Below are 24,236 nucleotides of genomic sequence, written 5' to 3'. Positions count from 1 at the left end.
ATAAAGGTCAAAGGTCAAAGTGTAAAATATTTGCCTATTGTTTAATATGGAAGAAGCGAATTCACTTTCTCATCATTTATTTTTTTCATTTCATTGCAAATAAAAAAAAAAAGAAACATTTTCACCATATATTTCTTTTACTTATTGCAACAGTTTTAAATTTAAGTTGAACTCTATTCCTATATTCTAAGACTTTTAATTTCCCCATAATTAAGGTCACTACTCACACAAACATGCCTCATGGCAAATTATGTAAGAAAGAGCAAAATGAGCATAATTAGCTTATTTTCATGCTTAACATCAATATGAATGTACCATTTTATTCAGAACATCATACATAATTATATGAAAATAAAAAAAATAATTGCAAACATTTTTATATTTGCTTTGGTGCTCTACAGTTTCGTATTTTGAATAGGGTTAGGATTTTAAAGAAAAAGAATTTCCCCGGCTTTCCTCACTGGTTATACTGGCTATTTAAAAATGACCTTGTATATCTTAGGTATAATTAAAAGAACCTTTAATTCCCTTTATTTTGGTGTATGATTTATGGGTGTACTATGGGTTATAGAGTATACAGCTTGGCCTTACTTCAAATGTGCACCTTTCAAAAATGTGCTAGCTCTACTTGCAATGGTCATTTTCACTTCCTGAACTTCTGAGGAAAATTGTATAAAAAAGAGCCGATAACTTTTTTTACATTTTATATATTTGGTAATTCATTCATTGCACTTTCAGAAGCTGGTATTGTCTAGTCTGGCAAAATTCATTTTCCCTATTTTAATAGCTGCTATGTATAGTGTACTTTAGACTAATTCAGGCTGATTTTTTAACACAAGGGAGCAGTCATTTTAGTTAGCAGTGTGCTTAAATCATGCAAAATTTCCAAAAGTATAATATCCAAAGAAATATCATCCACATTACATTACTGTAGCATATAGGTATGCCAACATTCTCTCCATTGTGCATGTTTTAAATGTGAACTGCTTCACCTTACATACATCACTCTCTCTAAAGTAAATATTAATTGGTGAGTGCCCCCTTATGGGGCCTATTCTACATCCATGAGATTATGGGGCTTATTCTACATCCATGAGCTCATAGGGCCTATTCTACATCCATGATATTATGGGGCCTATTCTACATCCATGAGCTTATGGGGCCCATTCTACATCCATGAGATTATGGGGCCTATTCTACATCCATGTGCTAATGGGGCCTATTCTACATCCATGAGCTTATTGGTCCCATTCTACATCCATGAGCTTATGGGGCCCATTCTACATCCATGAGATTATGGGGCCCATTCTACATCCATGAGATTATGGGGCCCATTCTACATCCATGAGATTATGGGGCCCATTCTGCATCCATGAGCTCATAGGGCCTATTCTACATCCATTAGATTATGGGGCCCATTCTACATCCATGAGCTTATGGGGCCTATTCTACATCCATTAGATTATGGGGCCCATTCTACATCCATGAGAGTATGGGGCCTATTCTACATCCATTAGATTATGGGGTCCATTCTACATCCATGAGCTTATGGGTCCTATTCTACATCCATGAACTTATTGGTCCTATTCTACATCCATGAGATTATGGGGCCTATTCTACATCCATGAGTTCATAGGGCCTATTCTACATCCATGAGATTATGAGGCCTAATCTACAGCCATGAGCTTACATTCATAATTACTGGGCCAAGTGTACATCCATAATCATAATGGGCCTAGTGTACATCCATAATTACTGGGCCAAGTGTACATCCATAATCATAATGGGCCTAGTGTACATCCATAATTACTGGGCCAAGTGTACATCCATAATCATAATGGGCCTAGTGTACATCCATAATTACTGGGCCAAGTGTACATCCATAATCATAATGGGCCTAGTATACATCCATAATCATAATGGGCCTGGTGTACATCCATAATCATAATGGGCCAAGTGTACATCCATAATCATAATGGGCCTAGTGTACATCCATAATCATAATGGGCCTAGTGTACATCCATAATCATAATGGGCCTAGTGTACATCCATAATCATAATGGGCCTGGTGTACATCCATAATCATAATGGGCCTGATGTACATCAATAATCATAATGGGCCTGGTGTACATAATCATACTGGGCCTAGTGTACATCCATAATCATAATGGGCCTAGTGTACATCCATAATTACTGGGCCAAGTGTACATCCATAATCATAATGGGCCTAGTGTACATACATAATCATAATGGGCCTAGTGTACATCCATAATCATAATTGGCCTAGTGTACATCCATAATTACTGGGCCAAGTGTACATCCATAATCATAATGGGCCTAGTGTACATCCATAATCATAACGGGCCTAGTGTACATCCATAATTACTGGGCCAAGTGTACATCCATAATCATAATGGGCCTAGTGTACATCCATAATCATAATGGGCCTGGTGTACATCTATAATCATAATGGGCCTGATGTACATCAATAATCATAATGGGCCTGGTGTACATAATCATACTGGGCCTAGTGTACATCCATAATCATAATGGGCCTAGTGTACATCCATTAATTACTGGGCCTAGTGTACATCCATAATCATAATGGGCCTAGTGTACATCCATAATCATACTAGGCCTAGTATACATCCATAATCATAATGGGCCTAGTGTACATCCATAATCATAATAGGCCTAATGTACATCCATAATCATAATAGGCCTAGTGTACATCCATAATCATAATGGGCCCAGTGTACATCCATAATCATACTGGGCCTAGTGTACATCCATAATCATAATGGGCCTAGTGTACATCCATAATCATAATAGGCCTGGTGTACATCCATAATCATAATGGACCTAGTGTACATCCATAATCATAATGGGTCTAGTGTACATCCATAATCATACTGGGCCTAGTGTACATCCATAATCATACTGGGCTTAGTGTACATCCATAATTACTGGGCCAAGTGTACATCCATAATCATAATGGGCCTAGTATACATCCATGCGCTTACTGGACCCAGTGTACATCCATAATCATAATGGGCCTACTGTACATCAATAATCATACTGGACCCAGTGTACATCCAATTATAGTTTTACTTGGTAATATGACCTAATAGATTTGAGTTAACATCTGCATATAAAGTGGTACTTTTTAACATTACTAATATTGATGATGTTATCACTTAATAAGTGATACCTTACAGATCCATTTAGGGTTACTTTTTGACTCTCCTCAGGAAAGAAAGCTGACCATTAAACTGTCACATGTATAAATAGTTTGAAGATAAGCATAATGTTACAGGCATGTTCCCTTATGGGTATAATTTTCCATTTCAATGACTTGTGTTTTATGAATTCATACATACCCTGCTCAGCTTGTAACCCCCTTTAGGGACTTTTGTGACTCCTTCTCTAATCAGGTCATCAGGATCCTCTGAAAATGGAAGTGCCACCATGCTAAGAAGAACATTACAAAAATTCTGTGGGAAGAGGCTGGACAAGGATATCTAAAATCTTTTCATTCAACAACCTTTTGACATTAATTAAATTAACAGGTTCCTGTCTAACTGATATCTATTTATATGCAACAATCAAGAAATATAAGGCCACTTTCAAACCAAGCCTGGCTGGACCAGACCTTGCAGCCTTGGATAGGACTAGCTGATCAAAACTTTGTGGCCTTGGATAGGTGCACTTTAATGTTATGCAGAGTAATATCCTAGTGGAATTTATTCATAAATATTCACTAAAATGAGCCGGAAAAAACATCCTAGCAGAATGTATTCAAAAATATTTCTGGAATAACCTATCCAACAGTTGTATAGTGGAATGTATTCATAAATATTCCTGGAATAACCTACCCAACAGCTCTATAGTGGAATGTATTCATAAATATTCCTGGAATAACCTACCCAACAGCTCTATAGCGTCATCTTCCTCTTCAGCGTTTAGATCATCAATATATCCAGAATCTGTCGATGCCTTGTCCAAATCTTTCTTATGCAGTAGCTGTTCTAACTCTGCACGATGACGATGGGCCTCAAGCTTTGGTTTTCTGTGATGTCCCACACTGAAACATAAAGTAGGGATTTAGGGTTAGGGTTTTCTGTGATGTCCCATGCTGAAACATAAAGTAGGGATTTAGGGTTAGGGTTAGCTACTCAAGCTTTGGTTTTCTGTGATGTCCCACGCTGAAACATAAAGTAGGGATTTAGGGTTAGGGTTTTCTGTGATGTCCCATGCTGAAACATAAAGTAGGGATTTAGGGTTAGGGTTTTCTGTGATGTCACATGCTGAAACATAAAGTAGAGATTTAGGGTTAGGGTTAGCTAATTGCTTACGTCATAATAGATTGTTAGATGTTGTTAATTTTACAAAATACTTACGTAACTCCATAAAGAATAAACTGATTAAGATGTACTTTTGTCATTATTAACGAACCATAATTAATTACTTCTTCAACCTGAAGAAAATAAACACATCAAAACTTCCATCAATCATTCAGTGAAAATGCTACTTTGTAAATGCCTATGTAACCTATGAAAAAAATGATTCCTTTGCTATGAAACATAACCTGCTATATGGCATTTTGTAAAACATGATTCCTTTGCTATGAAACATAACCTGCTATATGGCATTTTGTAAAACATGAGTCCTTTGCTATGAAACATAACCTGCTATATGGCATTTTGTAAAACATGATTCCTTTGCTATAAAGACATTTAGAAACAATTGCTAAAATTCATCAGAAATATTCCTGCAATAATGCTGGGAAGGGGGGGGATATCAAAGGAAGAGTGTTCAAATCTATGATGACACCTTTGTTTAAATTGCATTTTCATCTATAAGTATGAGCGAATCTCATTTAAAATTTCATGAACTGAGGGGATGAGGGTTATCAAAGAAATGTTTACAACTATTCCTCCTCACCACCACATTAAATTGAACACTGATGCAGATAATGTGTAAATAAAAATTCTTCCACATTCCAAGAACTTTCTCACAAAACATCCATAGCTATAACAGTTGTTATAAGATTAGTTATTCAATTGCATATAATTTTCAGTAATTCACTGGATGAAATTATGATATTTAACAGTTGGATATTTTCCATCAAAATGACTTAAAACATAAATAAATGAGGATAAATACAGTGATCAGATTTATACCTAAGCTGTGTTGATTCTTTTGATGCTTCATTACTATCTGTACCAGATGTTAATCTAATTTCCCCAGCAAGAGGGTCATCATCCAGATTACGAAGAGTTTTGGGACCCGTGTATCCTCCACCTGTAAACTCTCCTGCATTGACCTGAAAGACAAGTGAAAGGATAGTCCTGGCCTATATCAACCTGAAAGACAAGTGAAAGGATAGTCATGACCTATATCGACCTGAAAGACGAGGCCAAGGATAGTCCTGGCCTGCATGAACCTGAAGACAAGTCCAAGGATAGTCCTGGCCTGCATGAACCTTAAAGACAAGTCAAAGGATAGTCCTGGCCTATATCGACCTGAAAGACAAGTCCAAGGATAGTACTGGCCTGCATGAACCTGAAAGACAAGTCCAAGGATAGTCCTGGCCTGCACAAACCTTAAAGACAAGTCCAAGGATAGTCCTGGCCTGCATGAACCTTAAAGACAAGTCCAAGGATAGTCCTGGCCTATATCAACCTAAAAGACATGTCCAAGCATAGTCCTGGCTAGCTGAAACTGTACCTGCTAAGCATCTTTGCAGATACTCTACTGTTTCAGAAGATAACCGTGTTTCCTTTTACCTTCATTTGTGCTTTAGGGACCCCCAAAATTTTAACTTGACCCCAAGTTTTGATACCAAAGTTGTTTGTTTACGCAGCCTAACCCCCAATTTGACACCAATGGGATTTCTGACTCTCAGCCTTTCACCCTTAGGGGATACACTGGATAATAAGAACAATGACACCGCTACGTAAGTTTTACTGCACTAAACACATGCCTCTAACTTTTTAGTGACGTGTGGAAGATAAAAACATGATATAAAACTGTTTAAATACAAAAACTCTTTTTGTCTGGTGGCTTAATGCAATATTTGTCCTGCATATGAATACAATGAACAGCAGAATATTGTTATTGCACATGCCTTACAGTGTTTTAAATTTTGCTATTATTATATTATGTCAACATACAAAGGTGGCCATCATGACAAATGTTTACTGCTTACAGCTTCATGCAATTTATGACAGAATTATTTTAAATTCAACTACTCTCAATTTTCAGTGGACGAGTTATACACTATTTTTTTACTAATGACTCAACTCCATCATGGGGATTGGAGTGTGATGCCGTATAGGAGGGAGTTTTTTAATGTGAGTATCACTGGAGTATCAAAAGTACATCACAGTGACCTACTTGTCATTTCTCTAGTTTTCTTTCATATAATGGTGCCGTCCTTTTCCACATATATGCTCTTAATAGATTTGATGACTGTACAACCAAAAAAGTCAAATAAATTCAACTCAAGATCAAAAGGTGTAGATAGTCACAGAAGTGTACAAGGTAAGTCATGATGACCTAATTTTGATATCCTGGTGTAGCAATCTTCAGGATGCATGCACATCTCAGGCATCATGTCTGTATATGACACTTATGCATGAAAAGTGTACATGATCACTGGAGTATCAAAAGTACATAACAGTGACTTACTTTTGGTACAATGGACCTATACTAACGAGGGTCAATGCACAGATCTATTTTCATGACATTAAACAGTGGTGTCAAACAAACTGACCTAATATAAAAAGTGTGTACTGTGATGTGAAAAGTAGATAACTGTGACCTATTTTCTAAGCATGGTCATATTCTACTATTTAGGTTTAATATGCAAAATCAAGTTAGTAAAGATGCAATGGTATCTGAGACACTGACTGAAATATCAAATGTTCTATACATTTATTAATGCTATTGTGGACTCAGACAATGGACAATTATAACAGTAGGTGTATAGACTCTCCTGCACTTAGTACAGGTGAGCTACAAATCCCACATAAATGTTCTACACAGTAAATTTTGGTTCTCAACATAAGGGTATGTGAGAATAATTTGAACAGGCTTAGACAATACTAGTTCTTCTGTGCTTGGCCAACAGACTTAAAGACTGCCAATATTTATTTTTTATAACCAGTAAACCTTAAGAAAAACAATAACAAGATGCCATTGCAATGATCTGCATACCTTACTGCTCTGGACTGTCTCCTCTTTCTTTGCTTGGACTGGCTTTTCCACAGCATGACTTTGCTCAAAAAGTTCATCAAAACCCGTGGCTGTGACCTTTGTGTCTGAAATCCAACCCTGAGCTTGCTTTTTCACTGAAATAATAAATATAAAAATATAAATATACCCTTACCAATACTATTTTAACATGTACTAAAAAAATTAAAGTCATCACAATGTTTTATTAGAAACTTCCATGAAATCAACTCGCCTATTGTGAGAAATTGACTGGTATAGCTGCAATAGTCTTGCAAAAGATCCATACTAAAATAAAATTACACCCCAACATGCACTGATAGGCATTTTGGTTTAACAACCTATATATCAAGACTGAAAGGTGACTGATAGTTGCTTCCACAACCTCAAAACACCTCAGTCTGATAGGAAATATACCCCTAATGGATTCAATGTATTATAGTACATTTAGAAGATTAGAAGGAGTATGTCTTTTTACTGAATACCAGTTGCTTGTTGTTATGTTATAAACTTACAATGTCAGACTAACACTCAGTCAAAAAGGTAATGGTATAATGAAGACAAGATGATCAAAGCTTTGCTGTAAAATGTGACCTTGACCCTAAGGTCAAAAGGAGGACAAGCTGCTGAATACACTATCTTTGCATCATACTGTTTCATTCTAAGTAAAAAGACAATCCATTAAGAGTTTTAGGAAATATGAACAACTGAAAACAGTCTAATCAAAACTGTAATTAAAAGTTTCTATAAATGTGACCTGACACCAAGGTCAAAAGGATGAACAAGTATCGTACAGAAGTGTCTTTGGTTCCTGATTGTTTATCCTAAGAAGGAAGAAAATCCATCCAGGGCACTAGGAAAAATAATACTTTTCAAGTGAAACCTTGAAGTAAAATTTACTATCACTATAACCTGAACTCCAAGGTCATGAGTGAGCGAACATTTGGTAGAACGAATTGTCCAAGCTTTATAATGATCCATGCCAAAGTAGATGAAAATTAATAAAGCAGATTTGAAAAACACTAGCCACAGCTGCTGCAGCTGGTATGTTGCCAGACCCTTGTGTTATGTTTGCTACACAGAAACATCAATGGATGACCTTGGGAGCTCTCATATTTAGGTTTAGTTACAAAAGCTATAAAATAAATTCATTCAAAATTTTACATGAATTGATAGATGGTATTGAAAATATAAATATACTGTATTTACATTTATCTGGTCACTATACTGGAAAATATAAATATACTAACCAAATATGTTAAAGACTCATATAACTAAAATGAATTGGAAAATGTATGGATGACCACAAAGACTAAAAATGTATGGATGACCACAAAGGCTAAAAAATCACCATTTTTGTCTTTATATTTTGTAGACAGTCCACCATTAAGTGAACTTAATAAGACACTCAAGACAAAATGCAGAGGCTGTCTGTCATATTTTGTGTTGGTTTTCATTGCTTTGTCCCTCGCCTTGCTTCATTTTCAAATGGAAAGGTAATTTTAAAAACATATAAGCATAACATACCGGTATTTTCAAAAAGATATAAGCATTATGTACAGGTAATTTAAAAAAGATATAAGCATTACATACAGGTATATGAATGAAGTTAAGCAATATACACAGTTATTAAAAAATTGTTTTAAAAAGTCAGCACTTTAGGGTTACAACAGGTTCTCACCTAGACCTTTGGCTACAGGCAATGTCCACATTTGTAAGAATATAAAAAGACAATATACTCCATTAGTAGCAGAAATAGCTGTTTACACAGCAAGACTAGGTGATGTACATATACATGGACATTTCTGGGTTAACTCCATTTGTTGTTCAATGTTACTGATGTGGTTTAATTTTCACCAAATCTTTTATAATCTCTTTGTTTTGCTGATACTTTAGAACATTAGTTATTTGAAATTTATACTTCTCAACTGATTCTTGGTTCTACATTTTGCCTTCATGGAAATAATTATGGGCTGATATATAGGAAATGATGATACAATACCAGTGTACAACAGAAAAATAATTACCATATACAACAATAAAATAATTAACATACAGGTAACATAAATGAATGTAATAACTTATAAATTGATGAATGTGTTAATAATAAAAAAATTAAAAAATACCTTATATTATCAGACATGAGTGAATGGAAAGGAAGATTGAAGGAATTCAAAAACCAAATTAACAAAACCAGATAAAAGGAGTCCAAGAATCAATAATTGTATACAAATAATAACCTATTTCTCAATTTGGACTCTATTAAACAAAAGGTTTCATTGATTTTAACAGTATATTGATTTTTCCAACTGATTTTAACAGCATATTAATTTTTCCAATTAATTCATTCATCTATGAATTGAAGAAATCAATGACATATTTGTCATCATAGCTAGTTCCCAAGGTCATCCAGTTATGTCATTTCTTCACCCAAAATGAAACACAGGAGGCTGGTAAAGTTAGAAGCACTCTGGGACATTTGTCTGAATCCATGGATGCCTCATGTGAAGGAACAAGATGATAAAATCTGACTAGGACTGACTGATTGTCTTGGACACTATCATCAAGAATGCCTGTTATCTTGAACACTACTACCAAAAATGCCTGTTGTCTTTGACCCTACCACCAAGCGTGTCTGTTGTCTTTGACACTACCACCAAGATTGATTGTTGTCTTGGTACCACTTAATTTGAGTGCAAAATCAGTCTCAAAAATGGATCTTGATGTATATTTCTTATTAGGTAAGTGTAAGTGAATGAGAGCACTATCTAAAGTGGAGTGGTCAGTAAAGGCAAAGGGAATCTCTCTCTCTCTCTCTCTCTCTCTATATATATATATATAGACCATTTATGAAAATCTGGATAAAATAAGGCTCAGATCATCAAAGATCTACTGTACCTATTAACTACTCAAAATCTGTAGCATAATTAAGATTCATTTTGTAAAAATAAAAATTACCAATTAAAATATAATGAGTTAATTAGTCTTATATAACAATTAAATAAAATTATCAATTAAAACAAACACATGTAAAAATTATTATGCTTTAAAAAATGCATTTTTTAAAAACAAAATGTTATTCATGCTGTTAAATGAACATCTGCCACACTGTGCTATGGAGAAATATGACACATAATGTTGCTATGGAGAAATATGACATAATGTTGCTATGGAGAAATATGACACATAATGTTGCTATGGAGAAATATGACACATAATGTTAGCAGCAGAACAAGCGTCAACTTGGTGTTAAAAGATTTTGTGCAAGCCCTTAACCCACACTGTAAAAGGGACAGGTGGAAGGCTGAAGACAGAAAAGGAAAACACATTGCAGTCTATACAGTACATGTATACCATAATATTAAGTAATTCAGTAGGTATACATACATTTTTTTATAGCATGCAGTTAGACCGGTACACAATTGTTTTGAAACTGTTGGACATGTTCATCTTATATTTTTGGGCAATTTTACTGAATGACCTGATCATCAACAAAGAATCTTTCTACAATGTCCGAAATGCTAAGACCATGCCTTCTTAAATTCATGTATCTTTCTACAATGTCCGAAATGCTAAGACCATGCCTTCTTAAATTCATGTATCTTTCTACAATGTCTGAAATGCTAAGACCATGCCTTCTTAAATTCATGTATCTTTCTACAATGTCCGAAATGCTAAGACCATGTCTTCTTAAATTCATGTATGCAACCAAACACTGCTACAATGTCTGAAATGCTAAGACCATGCCTTCTTAAATTCACGTATGCAACCAAACACTGCTACAATGGCCGAAATGGTAAGACCATGCCTTCTTAAATTCACGTATGCAACCAAACACTGCTACAATGGCCAAAATGCTAAGACCATGCCTTCTTAAATTCATGTATGCAACCAAACACTGCTACAGTGTCTGAAATGCTAAGACCATGCCTTCTTAAATTCATGTATGCAACCAAACACTGCTACAATGGCCGAAATGCTAAGACCATGCCTTTTTAAATTCATGTATGCAACCAAACACTGCTACAATGGCTGAAATGCTAAGACCATGCCTTCTTAAATTCATGTATGCAACCAAACACTGCTACAATGGCCGAAATGCTAAGACCATGCCTTCTTAAATTCACGTATGCAACCAAACACTGCTACAATGGCCGAAATGCTAAGACCATGCCTTCTTAAATTCATGTATCTTTCTACAATGGCAGAAATGCTAAGACCATGCCTTCTTAAATTCATGTATCTTTCTACAATGGCAGAAATGCTAAGACCATGCCTTCTTAAATTCACATTTGCAACCAAACACTGCTACAATGTCCAAAATGCTAAGACCATGCCTTCTTAAATTCACGTATCTTTCTACAATGTCCGAAATGCTAAGACCATGCCTTCTTAAATTCACGTATCTTTCTACAACGGCAGAAATGCTAAGACCATGCCTTCTTAAATTCATGTATGCAACCAAACACTGCTCACAGATTATTGTTGTATTATCCAAAATATTGCCGTAGCAAATTGCCGTGATTTGTTAAAAACAATGATGTAGGGTTCATATGAACATGACAATTCCTTGACCGTAAAAATTTGAATGCATCCATTGTGCTTGGGTCATTCACTTTTCCTGGAAATGTTAGTGACCTGACACTGTTTGGTAATGATCATTAATTAGTACACTTTGATTGCTGTCAATACACTTTGCTGTCAATACACTTTGATTGCAGTCAACCAAGGGTGAACACTGCTGATGAAGTAATGATTTGCTGATTCTCATTCACATTGTGTACAATAATTTTAGATAACTGCCAGCAGCTGAATTATTGACAAAACCTGCATCAGTGAAAAGACATTAGCCAAATGTGATTCATTTGACAGAATTTCACTTGTACTTCCAGTGTTAGGCATTAAATCTCCATCAGTGAAAAGACATTAGCCAAATGTGATTCGTTTGACAGAATTTCACTTGTTTTTCCAATGTTAGGCATGGAATCTGCATGCAGATTTTTCTGCATCAGAATTTTTCAAAATAAATCTGGCTACAGTTCATGCATAATGTTGACACTTCTGGCAAACCATAACAATAAATTTTGTTAGCACTGATATACAAAGCATTGACATGATGCCAGCAGTCATAAATTCATTAAGAAATCAAAATACATCAGTATCAACAAAACAAAGAGACTACTGAATTTTAAGTGAGCGGATTTACCATAGTGCAACTGAGATTGGATTTACCATGATAGTGCAAATGTGGCAATGCTATGATCAGTGATAGGAATGCTATGTAAATACGTTTTGTTTTAAAAAAGTAAACTTGTACAGAAATCTGAATCTGTAACAATTCATAGGGATAGACTTATGATTTTGCTGCTACCCCTGATGACACTGTAGAAAAGTATTCAGACAATGAATATATATTACAAACAGCTGATTCATGGGTGTCTATGAAGTCCATCAAAATGTCTCAATAAATGCTGGAAATTAAGATTTGCTGAATGGAACCTATACATGTATCCCATTTTAGACAATTAATGTAGTAATGATCAGCATTAACCAGTAATGACCAACATTTGTGATTGATTATTAATAAGCCCATCACCCATTTTACAAAATGCTGGCAAGTATTTATTTCAATGATATCAAGGTCTGTTAGTAAGCCCACCCCACCCCCTATGTTTGGACAAATTTATTAGACTGGTCCCTTGGCCTTATTGTGGAAAATATACTGTATGGAATGATAATAACCTCTGCCACAATAATTCACATGACTAAAGTACACCATAAATGTCTCCATTCCTATTTTGGATAAAAGAGAACTGACAACCAACATCCCTTATACAAACAATTGTTGTATTCCCCAATGTAACTTCTCATTCCACTCACACTTTTGTTGGGAACTGAGAAAAGTTGACTTCAAACAGCCTAATTAAAACCCTAAATATGTTCGAAAATCATATTTATATCGGGTTGTTGGAGAAATGACATTGAAGTTAGGTGGATGCATTTGTATAAAAATGGGACAAAACTAGTTTTCAAAACAACTGATATACAACCGTCTATAATCAGGTCTGTTCACTCTCACTGGCTGTGAGAAAATGACAAGCTGAGTTAATTCCCCTTCTATATCTAAGTCTTTTTCGTAAACAAAACCAAATACATGTCAAAATATTAGAAAATATTTGCTATATCTAGGTTAACTAATAACATTTCCAATTCACACTAAGATAATACAAAATCAGAGTCCATCCAAATGTTTTTCTGTTTACTAGAGAGATAGGTAAATAGTTATTGCATTTTTTGTTTTTGTAGAATATCTATCATTAATGTTGAGTTTTCTGCTGAAACTAAAAGAAGGTGTATGGGAAGCATAGATCAGTTGCATGTCAGCATTTATTATCTGTGTTCTGATTTCTTCCATCCATCCTTCATTTAACTAATGGAAATTGAGACTTGTTGAATCTTAAGAATGAACAGTTACTTTTGGTCTCTCTGTTTTGGAAGCAATACTTAGTTTTCAATTTCTGGTCAAATTTACTTCCCTTCAGGAAAATATTATTTTTTTTCTTCCATGGATTGAACTTGTCATAGAATTACTGTTTAACAGAACTGCTACTTCAATGAATTATTTTGAAACTGAATTAAAGAACAAGAATAAATTTTAAGTATTAGCTTGATTTCATCATGAAAGGTTACATATTCACTCTAATTGATTGTACATCATGAAAGATTACATATTCACTCTAATTGATTGTACATCATGAAAGATTACATATTCACTCTAACTGATTGTACATCATGAAAGATTACATATTCACTCTAATTGATTGTACATCATGAAAGATTACATATTCTAATTGATTGTACGTCATGAAAGGTTACATATTCAGTGTAAATGATCTCACATCATTACAGGCTACATACTCCTGCTGCTTACACATTATTAAATGGTATATATTCACTCTAGTTAATTTCATATTATTAGAGGTTACATATTCACTCTATTTAATTTCATATTATTAGAGGTTACATATTTACTCTATTTAATTTCATATTATTAGAGGTTACATATTTACTCTATTTAATTTCATATTATTAGAGGTTACATATTTACTCTATTTAATTTCATATTATTAGAGGTTACATATTTACTCTATTTAATTTCATATTATTAAAGGGTACATATTCACTCTAGTTGATTTTACATTATTAAAGGTTACGTATTCACTCTTGTTGGTTTCACATTATTAAAGGTCACATATTCACTCTTGTTGATTTTACATTATTAAAGGTCACATATTCACTCTAGTTGATTTTACATTATTAAAGGTCACATATTCACTCTAGCTGATTTTACATTATTAAAGGTTACATATTCACTCTAGCTGATTTTACATTATTAAAGGTCACATATTCACTCTAGTTGATTTAACATCAAGGGTACATATTCTCTCTTGTTCCTGAGATACCTGCTGGACTTAACATACTAGCAAGTGCATCTGGTAAATGAATTTAAAGCATGTCTTTTCTTTTCAGATACTTGTGCAAATTAAGTTTCTCTTTAAATAAAATATAACCCTGCAATAATGGTCTTTCTTAAGGATAAACCAAGAATAAGATTTAAGAAAATGAACACAAAGCCACCAGATAGTCTGCAAAGAAAAATGTAAATGCTATCTTTAGTCACATTGCCAGATATGTTTTCTTGCATTTTGTGACAAATCAGTGACAATGCACAAACATTTCATGACCTTTCCTACATGCATGCATATCAGATGCTATATATTTGTTTTGAATAGGATATTTCCCATGACTGCATGCAGAAAATGAAAGACAGATACGATGTCGAGGAGATAAAGGCTTTTTTGTGACTTGAAGAAATTCATCAAGAGAAGCTCTTCGTATTGCTGGTTTCTGCTGGTCACCTCGAATACAGTCAAATGATGACACTTCTCTAGTCAAAACTGACCAAGAATGTTGGGATATTTTCTTGGTGTCTGAAATAAGATTCTTATGTTCTTTATGTAAAACAATATTTTACACCTTGCTATTCATGCTAAGTTAGTAACATTCTGAAAACTAGAAAATCTTCAATCATGAGCAATCACTAAGTTTTGGAAATTTTTATAACATGTATCATCATATTCTTTTGAAACAGTACCATTTAAAACCTTCTACCCCAACCCCCCCCCCATTGACAATGGGATTACAATGAAATGTGATATCTTGTTGTGTTAAAATATTTTTTAAAATGACAGCATAATTCTGAATCTTCAAACATCTGACCTCTGCCCATATCCAATGGACTTAAGCATTGGAAAGCAAATGTTATATCCCTCTAGTACATAGCTGTCATATGTACATACAACCAGAGTACTGAATTTTTACCCAGTGATTTACAAGTACAGAATTTGAGATAAGACAGTGCAATCATACTATCTCTGATGTCATGGAATAATAATTTAGAGCCATATCCTTGTAACTCAAGATTGGTGAAACAAAGAAATATATGTATGCATGATCCGTGATTTGTACAATGCTGATGCAAGCAGCAAAATAAAAACACATCTGCCATTTGTACAAGGGTGAGATGAGCCAATCCCTATTAATGGCTTTGATATTCTGAAGTTCTATCAGGGTCTCACTGTTTTACCAATTATTTTAGGCAAACAACATAAACACTAATCTGGAAGTGGATTATGTAAGAAATGACCAGAGTTTAAGGTTGGGCTTAAGGTTGTGTTTTCACCAATCAAAAATCACATTACATTCAAAAGTTCTTTTCTGACTGGCTAATGTGGAAACTCTAACTCAAATTCAAAATTCTGAGTTTTGTTATCTCCAGGTCAGATCTGGGTTTATATCCTTTGCATTTTTGATACAATGCACAAGACTGACATAATGTAAGTCTAAATTCTGGCAAATTAATCCCTATGGCTTTGTGGCATTCAACAATAATGTGATACTAAAGAAGGAGGATGAAAATAATTTAGTGTATCTGCTGTATTTTCCACTTAATCTAATATACCTGCTGTATTTTCCACTTAATCTAATATACATGCTGTATTTTCCACTTAATCTAATATACCTCTGTATTTTCCACTTAATCTAATATACCTGCTGTATTTTCCACTTAATCTAATATACCTGCTGTATTTTCCACTTCAGCTTCGCCTGATTTCTTAGATTTGGATTTTCTGCTGTTTTTCAGCCATGGCTTTTCATAATCCCTGGCCACAAGGTCTGAAAACAGAACAACAAAACATTCTTATGCAAGAGTGTTATAATGTTTATGCAAGAGTGTTTTTAGGTTTATGCAAGAGTGTTAAGTTTATGCAAGAGTGTCAAGTTTATACAAGAGTGTTATTAATTTTATGCAAGAGTGTTATTAAGTTTATACAGGAGTGTTATTAAGTTTATGCAAGAGTGTTATTAAGCTTATGCAGTGTTTATTAAGTTTATACAAGAGTGTTATTAAGTTTATACAAAAGTGTTAAGCTTATGCAGACTGTTATTAAGCTTATACAAGAGTGTTATTAAATTTATACAAGAGTGTTATTAAGTTTATGCAAGAGTGTTATTAAGCTTATGCAGATGTTATTAAGTTTATGCAAGAGTGTTATTAAGCTTATGCAGTGTTATTAAGTTTATACAAGAGTGTTATTAAGTTTATACAAGAGTGTTATTAAGTTTATACAAGAGTGTTATTAGGCTTATGCAGAGTATTATTAAGTTTATACAAAAGTGTTATTAAGTTTATGCAAGAGTGTTATTAAGTTTATACAAGAGTGTTATTAAGTTTATACAAAAGTGTTATTAAGTCTATACAAGAGTGTTATTAAGTTTTTACAAGAGTGTTATTAAGTTTATACAAGAGTGTTATTAGGCTTACGCATAGTGTTATTAAATTTATACAAAAGTGTTATTAAGTTTATGCAAGAGTGTTATTAAGTTTATACAAGAGTGTATTTAAGTTTATGCAAGAGTGTTATTAGGCTTATGCAGAGTGTTATTAAGTTTATACAAGAGTGTTATTAAGATTATACAAGAGTGTTATTAAGTTTATGCAAGAGTGTTATTAAGTTTATGCAAGAGTGTTATTAAGTTTATGCAGAGTGTTATTAAGTTTATACAAGAGTGTTATTAAGTTTATGCAACAGTGCTAGTAAGCTTATGCAACAGTTTTATTAAGTGTTGATTTCATGTTGTTTTTATTGGTTAAAAGTTTAAATGGAAACTGGAGTCAAATTACTTTAATTTTGGTGTATGATATGACTTATTAAGAACCTGAAGCACTTAATGAGATGTAAGTACTTTATTTTGCAACACATAATTTTTCTATAAGCTTATTCACTTTGCAAGACATCATTTTTCCATAAGCCTTATTCACTTTGCAACACATCATTTTTCCATAAGCCTTATTCACTTTGCAACACATCATTTTTCCATAATCTTTATTCACTTTGCAACACATCATTTTTCCATAAGCCTTATTCACTTTGCAAGACATTTTTCCATAAGCCTTATTCACTTTGCAAGACATTTTTCCATAAGCCTTATTCACTTTGCAAGACATCATTTTTCCATAAGCCTTATTCACTTTGCAAGACATCATTTTTCCATAAGCCTTATTCACTTTGCAAGACATCATTTTTCCATAAGCCTTATTCACTTTGCAAGACATTTTTCCATAAGCCTTATTCACTTTGCAAGACATTTTTCCATAAGCCATATTCACTTTGCAACACATCATTTTTCCATAAGCCTTATTCACTTTGCAAATTTCCAAAACTTAAGACTTTGTAGTGTCCCTAGGGAAGGCTGCATTGCAGTTGAAAATGTTTTGTCATGTAGTTCACAACATTAGATGCGGAATATTAAATAAAAAGAATAGACTTCAAAAACTAAATGGACTACTTATTTCCCTGCCAAACATTAAATTAAAACATCATAGCCAATAAGACTTGGAGTCATCAGTAGTCCACAAAGAACTGTTTTTGAATGGTATCTTTAATACTTAGACAAACATCAAAGCCATGTCATTAAACAACCATTCTTTAAATTACACAACCATTGTTTGTAATGAAAAAAATTTATAACAGACAATAATGAGCATTAATTTACCAGTTGTAATTTCTCACTCCACTCCCACACCCTCTACAAAAGCACTTAGCGAGATAAACCAGTCCATGATACTATTGATATGATTCTGTTGTTGTTAGGAAGGTTTTGATCTACAGGGCTAACATACACATATGGTAATAACTCAGTCTAAGCCAAATAACAATGCCCTATCTGATAAATTACTGAAATGGAATTACAAAGATCACGATAACAAAAAATTCTTCCAATGCGACCTGCCAGATCTACAAGGTATCCATAGCATTAACACTACAACAAGGTAAATTAATGGCTTTTTACCTGGACCACTGCCTATTGCCCATGCTTGTGATGAACTCTTCCTTGTAAGGGGATCAGGACTTTTCTGTGAACTTCGCACTTCAAAAACAAAAAACAAAATTATTTTGTTTTTTTTAAAGCAACAAATGAAGTATATATTAGGGCCCAAAATCACAACTAGGTTCAGTCCATTAAATCATGGGGTGGCTACTAGGTTCAGTCCATTAAATCATGTACACATGGGGTGGCTACTAGGTTCAGTCCATTAAATCATGTACACATGGGGTGGCTACCAAGTGATGAGGATGGGCTACATAAATAATTAAAGTAGCCCAGTAGCTACTGGACTGTAAATAAAAAGAAATGCAATGATCACATAAACAAACAAGAAATGTGTTCACGGAACACTGGAACATGATTTCATCATCATAGTGCCTGAAAATCAATGTAAACACTAAATCCAAACATGGTTTGACAGATGGACATGGGCAGTCACAGTGCCTGAAAATCAATGTAAACACTAAATCCTAACATGGTTTGACAGATGGATATGGGCAGTCACAGTGCCTGAAAATCAATGTAAACACTAAATCAAAACACAGTTTGACAGCTGGACATGGGCAGTCACAGTGCCTGAAAATCAATGTAAACACTAAATCGAAACACAGTTTGACAGATGGACATGGGCAGTCACAGTGCCTAAAAATCAATGTAAACACTAAATCGAAAAGCAGTTTGACAGATGGACATGGGCAGTCACAGTGCCTGAAAACCAATGTAAACAATAAATCCAAACATGGTTTGACAGATGGACATGGGCAGTCACAGTACCTAGAAACCAATGTAAACACTAAATCCAACCATGGTGTGACAGATGGACATGGGCAGTCACAGTGCCTATACACCAATGTAAACACTAAATCGAAACACAGTTTGACAGATGGTAATGGGCAGTCACAGTGCCTGAAAACCAATGTAAACTTGAGTTATTCAAACAAAAATAGTAACAGACCTGAATGTGGTGTGATGTGATGTGATTTTGATTTTTAACATAGCTTTAACAATTTTTCAAACATATCGCTATGATGTCTGCAATGTGGCAGTTTAGTGATGTCTAGCACTGAGGCATCATGCCGCAGACATGTAGCATGATGTCCCACCCAGTCACATTATCCTGACACCAGTCCGACCAGTCCTAACACTAACCTCTTAATGCTGAACGCCATGTGAGGCAGCTGTTAGTACCATTTTTGTAAGTCTTTGGTATGACTTGGCTGGGGATCGAACCCATGATCTTCCGCATCTGAGGCAGACGCTCTAACCCCTAGGCCACCGGAGTGGTACCTGAATGTGGTGCAAAACTTTAGTTACTGAAACGAGAATAGTAACAAACAAATGTCTGAACAGACCAAAAAACAACACCATAAAATAATGTGCTTTGACTTATGGAAGGCATCTAATAGAAAGAAAAAAATGAAGTCATAAATTACAATTGTGATTGTCCTATTGTGGTGGAATCACTTTTATAACTTTGTGGTGGAATCCCATCCATAACTTTACCAAAAAGCAATAATGAAATATAATTAAGTGGAATGTAATACATACCAAGTCTTTCTGGGGAACTCTTTCTAACCCCTCCACTTTTTAGTTCCTGTAAATATTGAGTAAAGTTGATATTTAGGCATTGGTGATCTGAATGCATAACAACATGTAAACATTGTCTACATTTAATCTGTAATTTAAATAATTACAATGAATTTAACATAACTGCTTTATTACTATGAATTTAACATAACTGCTTTATTACTATGAATTTAACACAACTGCTTTATTACTATGAATTTAACATAACTGCTTTATTACTATGAATTTAACATAACTGCTTTATTGCTATGAATTTAACATAACTGCTTTATTACAATGAATTTAACATAACTGCTTTATTGCTATGAATTTAACATAACTGCTTTATTACAATGAATTCAACATAACTGCTTTATTACTATGCATTTAACACAACTGCTTTATTACTATGAATTTAACATAACTGCTTTATTGCTATGAATTTAACATAACTGCTTTATTACTATGAATTTAACATAACTGCTTTATTACTATGAATTTAACATAACTGCTTTATTACTATGAATTTAACACAACTGCTTTATTACTATGAATTTAACACAACTGCTTTATTACTATGAATTTAACATAACTGCTTTATTGTTCTTATGATCACATTCTCTGTTTTCTTAAATGCTATAGAAAATATCACCCAAACAATTTTAGGCTCGATTATTTGATGTTTAACATACAATATTTTTTCTCCAATTACACAACTAACCTTACTCTTTCTCATATGTGTATTTAATGGGAAGACACCCAAAGCTATCTCATATTTACTGAGTTGTTCTCCCCCCCCCCCGTTTTCTCATACTTTCTGGGTAGGCCTAGTCCAATAAATCAACCTCAAAATTCTATATCATCATGGGTGAGGGGCTGATTTATCGGCCTAGGGTAGGCCCTCTTGATTTTCTCATACTGAGTAGGCTCCATTGGATCATCATGGAAAAAATAATGTAACATTAATATTCATGACTTCCGAGGTAAATGTACTCATGTATTATGTAAAGAAGTTCAAGAGTCCCAAAATGGGCCTGATAACACTCATCAGGTTACATAACTTAACAGTTAACCACTTTAGTAAAATAGGCTAAAAGTATAAGAACAAAACCTATGTAAACTATCTTCCAAATTATACCCTGAAAATAACATTCTTTCCAAAGTCATAATTAATGTGCATAGTTTCTTGGTTACAATCAATGTCATCCAAAGTCATAATTAATGTGCATAGTTTCTTGGTTACAATCAATGTCATCCAAGATCTTGATGATATAAAACCACTGCCCAAGTTCTATAGAAACTAGATGAGAAATTTAATTTCTAGATCAGATGCAAGTATCTCATTTGTGAACAGAGATTCCACTTATTATAGAACCTAGCTACATCAATGATGATCTAAGCTTATTTACCAAGATGGAGCAAAATCTGATTGCAATCTGGTGTCCAGAGTGACAGCAATCTTACTAGTTAAATGTAAGATTACCCCATTAAAATCTGCAGATCTTGTTGACAGTCAAACTCATCCAACATCTTTCTAGTACATGACTAATTAACGTTTGATCAAAATTTGATTAGAATTATAGCTGTTTGTTAGTACTGACAAGCTCAGTCAATCAAATGCAAGGCAATGCATTAAAATGTATGAATTTCACGCACAACCATTGTAAACTAAGAATATCATAGGCATCTTTACCAAGTTTAATCAAAATTCTCATAAATATTCAAACACTAGAGGGGGACGAAAAACTCGATCAGTGTAATGCAAGATGACCTCATCAGTCTTCCTCAAAATAAAGTCATTCAATATTTACCTAGTTACAACTTATGATTAATACTGTATCTCATGTGGCAAAAAGTATAGCCAATCATATGCAAGGTCACCTCAGTAATATATGTAGATGCTGTTCATAATAAAACAGATTATGTATTTACCAAGTATGATTCTTTTAAATGTTAGATATAGGTAAGCTGTCAACAAATATACCAGTGCCATGCAAATCACCTCAGCATTAACAATCTCTGCCAATTAATTACAAGATTATAATTACAATATGTGAATCTTGCCCATTATTAAATCCATCCTATTAAACCTATTTATCATATTTGATCAAAATCAGATCAGAAATATAGTTTCCAGATGAGTACCAAGCTCTGCTTATCAGATGCAAGATTATTTGTCTGCATCTCACTCAGCATCAAACTTCTCCAGCATCTTGAGGATAAATGTCTATGTCTCAGACCAGAAATATGGCTTCCAGAATAGCAACAAGTTCAGCCAATCAGAAACATGGCCTCGATAGTGGCAACAAGCTCAGCCAATCAGAAACATGGCCTCCAGAATGGCAACAAGCTCAGCCAATCAGAAACATGGCCTCCATAGTGGCAACATGTTCAGCCAATTAGATGCAAGGTATCATCATTATCTCATTACCAAATGCATCCGAGATCTTAATGATCAAATAAAATATTCAGAATAATTTGATCCAAACTATAGCATCCAGAGATGTAATAAGGTCAAAGACAAATAAAATTTTCAAACATCAAATTTGACCATCATAATTTTATAACAATATTCTGCACAAGTTAAAGAGAATTAAACTTGACCAGCAAATGTCTCAACCTGTCCTAGGCTGCCATATAATTTCCCAGCCTTATAATGTACAATACTGAAATATTCTAAAATCATGCAAGATTTGTAATTTTATTCAATTACACAGACAAATTGCCACTATTATCATTCCTACTGAGACCAACAGGCTCAAGCTCAATAACACTGGACATTTTCCAAGAAATAAAACTTGAAAATTAAAAGTACAAAATCACATACATACAATGTTCAAAACTTTAATAAAACAAAAAAAACATAAAAATTATTGTGTAAATTCCATGCAGTGCAATCTCATCATCATATTTGTACACCAACTATACTGCATACAGGACTCACGGTACTAATTCCACTCTAATGGTAAACATATGGAAACACTATCATATTCAAAATTCAATAACTTAAAATTTCTGGGTGCTGATAATGACACCTATAATTCTTCATGCACATCTAACCTTGGTGCAAGCTTATGTGTGGAGAACACCATATGACCCGCGGCACTTTGTTTACATACATGTGCATGAAACACGTGTTATTGATTCTGCATCAAATGAATCAGGTGCTACTTTCAGTATTGAGTACTCCTGAGTCAACCTTGTAAAAATGCTAAAATTGCATCAGTAGAAATTTGTCAATATTTTTTTTACATTACATATAGGATAAGCTCTCAAAAGATATTTTTCCTAAAATTTTAATTTTCATTATTAACCAATTATGGACCACCAAACCTGTAAATACTCTATTATTTCTTCACCCATTTCTAGACTGGTTCACAGTTCTTCTGTATAATTAGTACCATGTGTCCTATAACCAGATTTAAATTTTTTAGAAAAAGTTGTATTTTACTCCTTGATATTAGAGCATAACTGTAAGAAAGAATTGGCCATGCTTGTGCATGGATAATAGTGCAATAGCATTTTATGTGATACCAATATCTATAGTTAATTTGCAGCCGCATTACATGTTGCTGTGTTGTATTGTACTTATTAGTGGCTTATTCTTGTTCTTAAAATAATTGTTTTCTGCCTTTGTATCTTCATGTTATCTTTCTATGGCATGCATGCTACACAAAAGAAACACAAGCATGCTGACATCAGCAAGTATGACATCACAGGGTATCAAATTACATGACGCATTGTATTTTCATCTTTAACTGGCTATAAGACAAGATTTAAATGGTTTAAATTTCAAAACTGCATTTCTTTTCTTGCTGACTCTCACAGAAATAAGATGCAGTGCATCCCTATTCACATCAATCAAACAAAACAAATAAGTGTGCCACATGACAGGTCAAAATGATAAGAGGCCATTGCCCTTTTGTGACTAAAACAAATACACACACCCATGAAGCATCAAGAGATGCTGACATTCCAAAACT

General features: G+C 34.0%; 1 protein-coding gene across 5 annotated transcripts in view; it reads right to left on the bottom strand.

Annotated features, from left to right (window-relative positions):
• The window catches only part of LOC149783096 (uncharacterized protein C8orf34 homolog), a 77,491-nt gene that overhangs the window by 37,163 nt on the left and 16,092 nt on the right, over window positions 1-24,236 (bottom strand). For 4 of the 5 annotated variants that reach the window (XM_089931309.1, XM_089931307.1, XM_089931306.1 and 1 more), the window contains exons 3-10: window positions 20,236-20,281; window positions 18,652-18,729; window positions 16,378-16,473; window positions 15,072-15,227; window positions 7,222-7,355; window positions 5,184-5,326; window positions 3,927-4,084; window positions 3,381-3,448 (exon numbers count right to left, since the gene is read on the bottom strand). In XM_089931309.1, coding sequence (XP_089787435.1) covers window positions 3,381-3,448; window positions 3,927-4,084; window positions 5,184-5,326; window positions 7,222-7,355; window positions 15,072-15,227; window positions 16,378-16,473; window positions 18,652-18,729; window positions 20,236-20,281 — 879 coding nt within the window. The remainder of the gene's footprint in view (window positions 1-3,380; window positions 3,449-3,926; window positions 4,085-5,183; window positions 5,327-7,221; window positions 7,356-15,071; window positions 15,228-16,377; window positions 16,474-18,651; window positions 18,730-20,235; window positions 20,282-24,236) is intronic. The other variant, XM_089931310.1, reaches the window with a different exon arrangement.

The sequence above is a fragment of the Sinohyriopsis cumingii genome, chromosome 14 (assembly GCF_028554795.1).
Source record: "Sinohyriopsis cumingii isolate HCF-2022 chromosome 14, ASM2855479v2, whole genome shotgun sequence".
Taxonomy (NCBI): Eukaryota; Metazoa; Mollusca; class Bivalvia; order Unionida; family Unionidae; genus Sinohyriopsis; species Sinohyriopsis cumingii.
The sequence above is the reverse complement of the archived record's forward strand: the minus strand, read 5'-3'. Positions and strand labels throughout refer to the sequence as shown.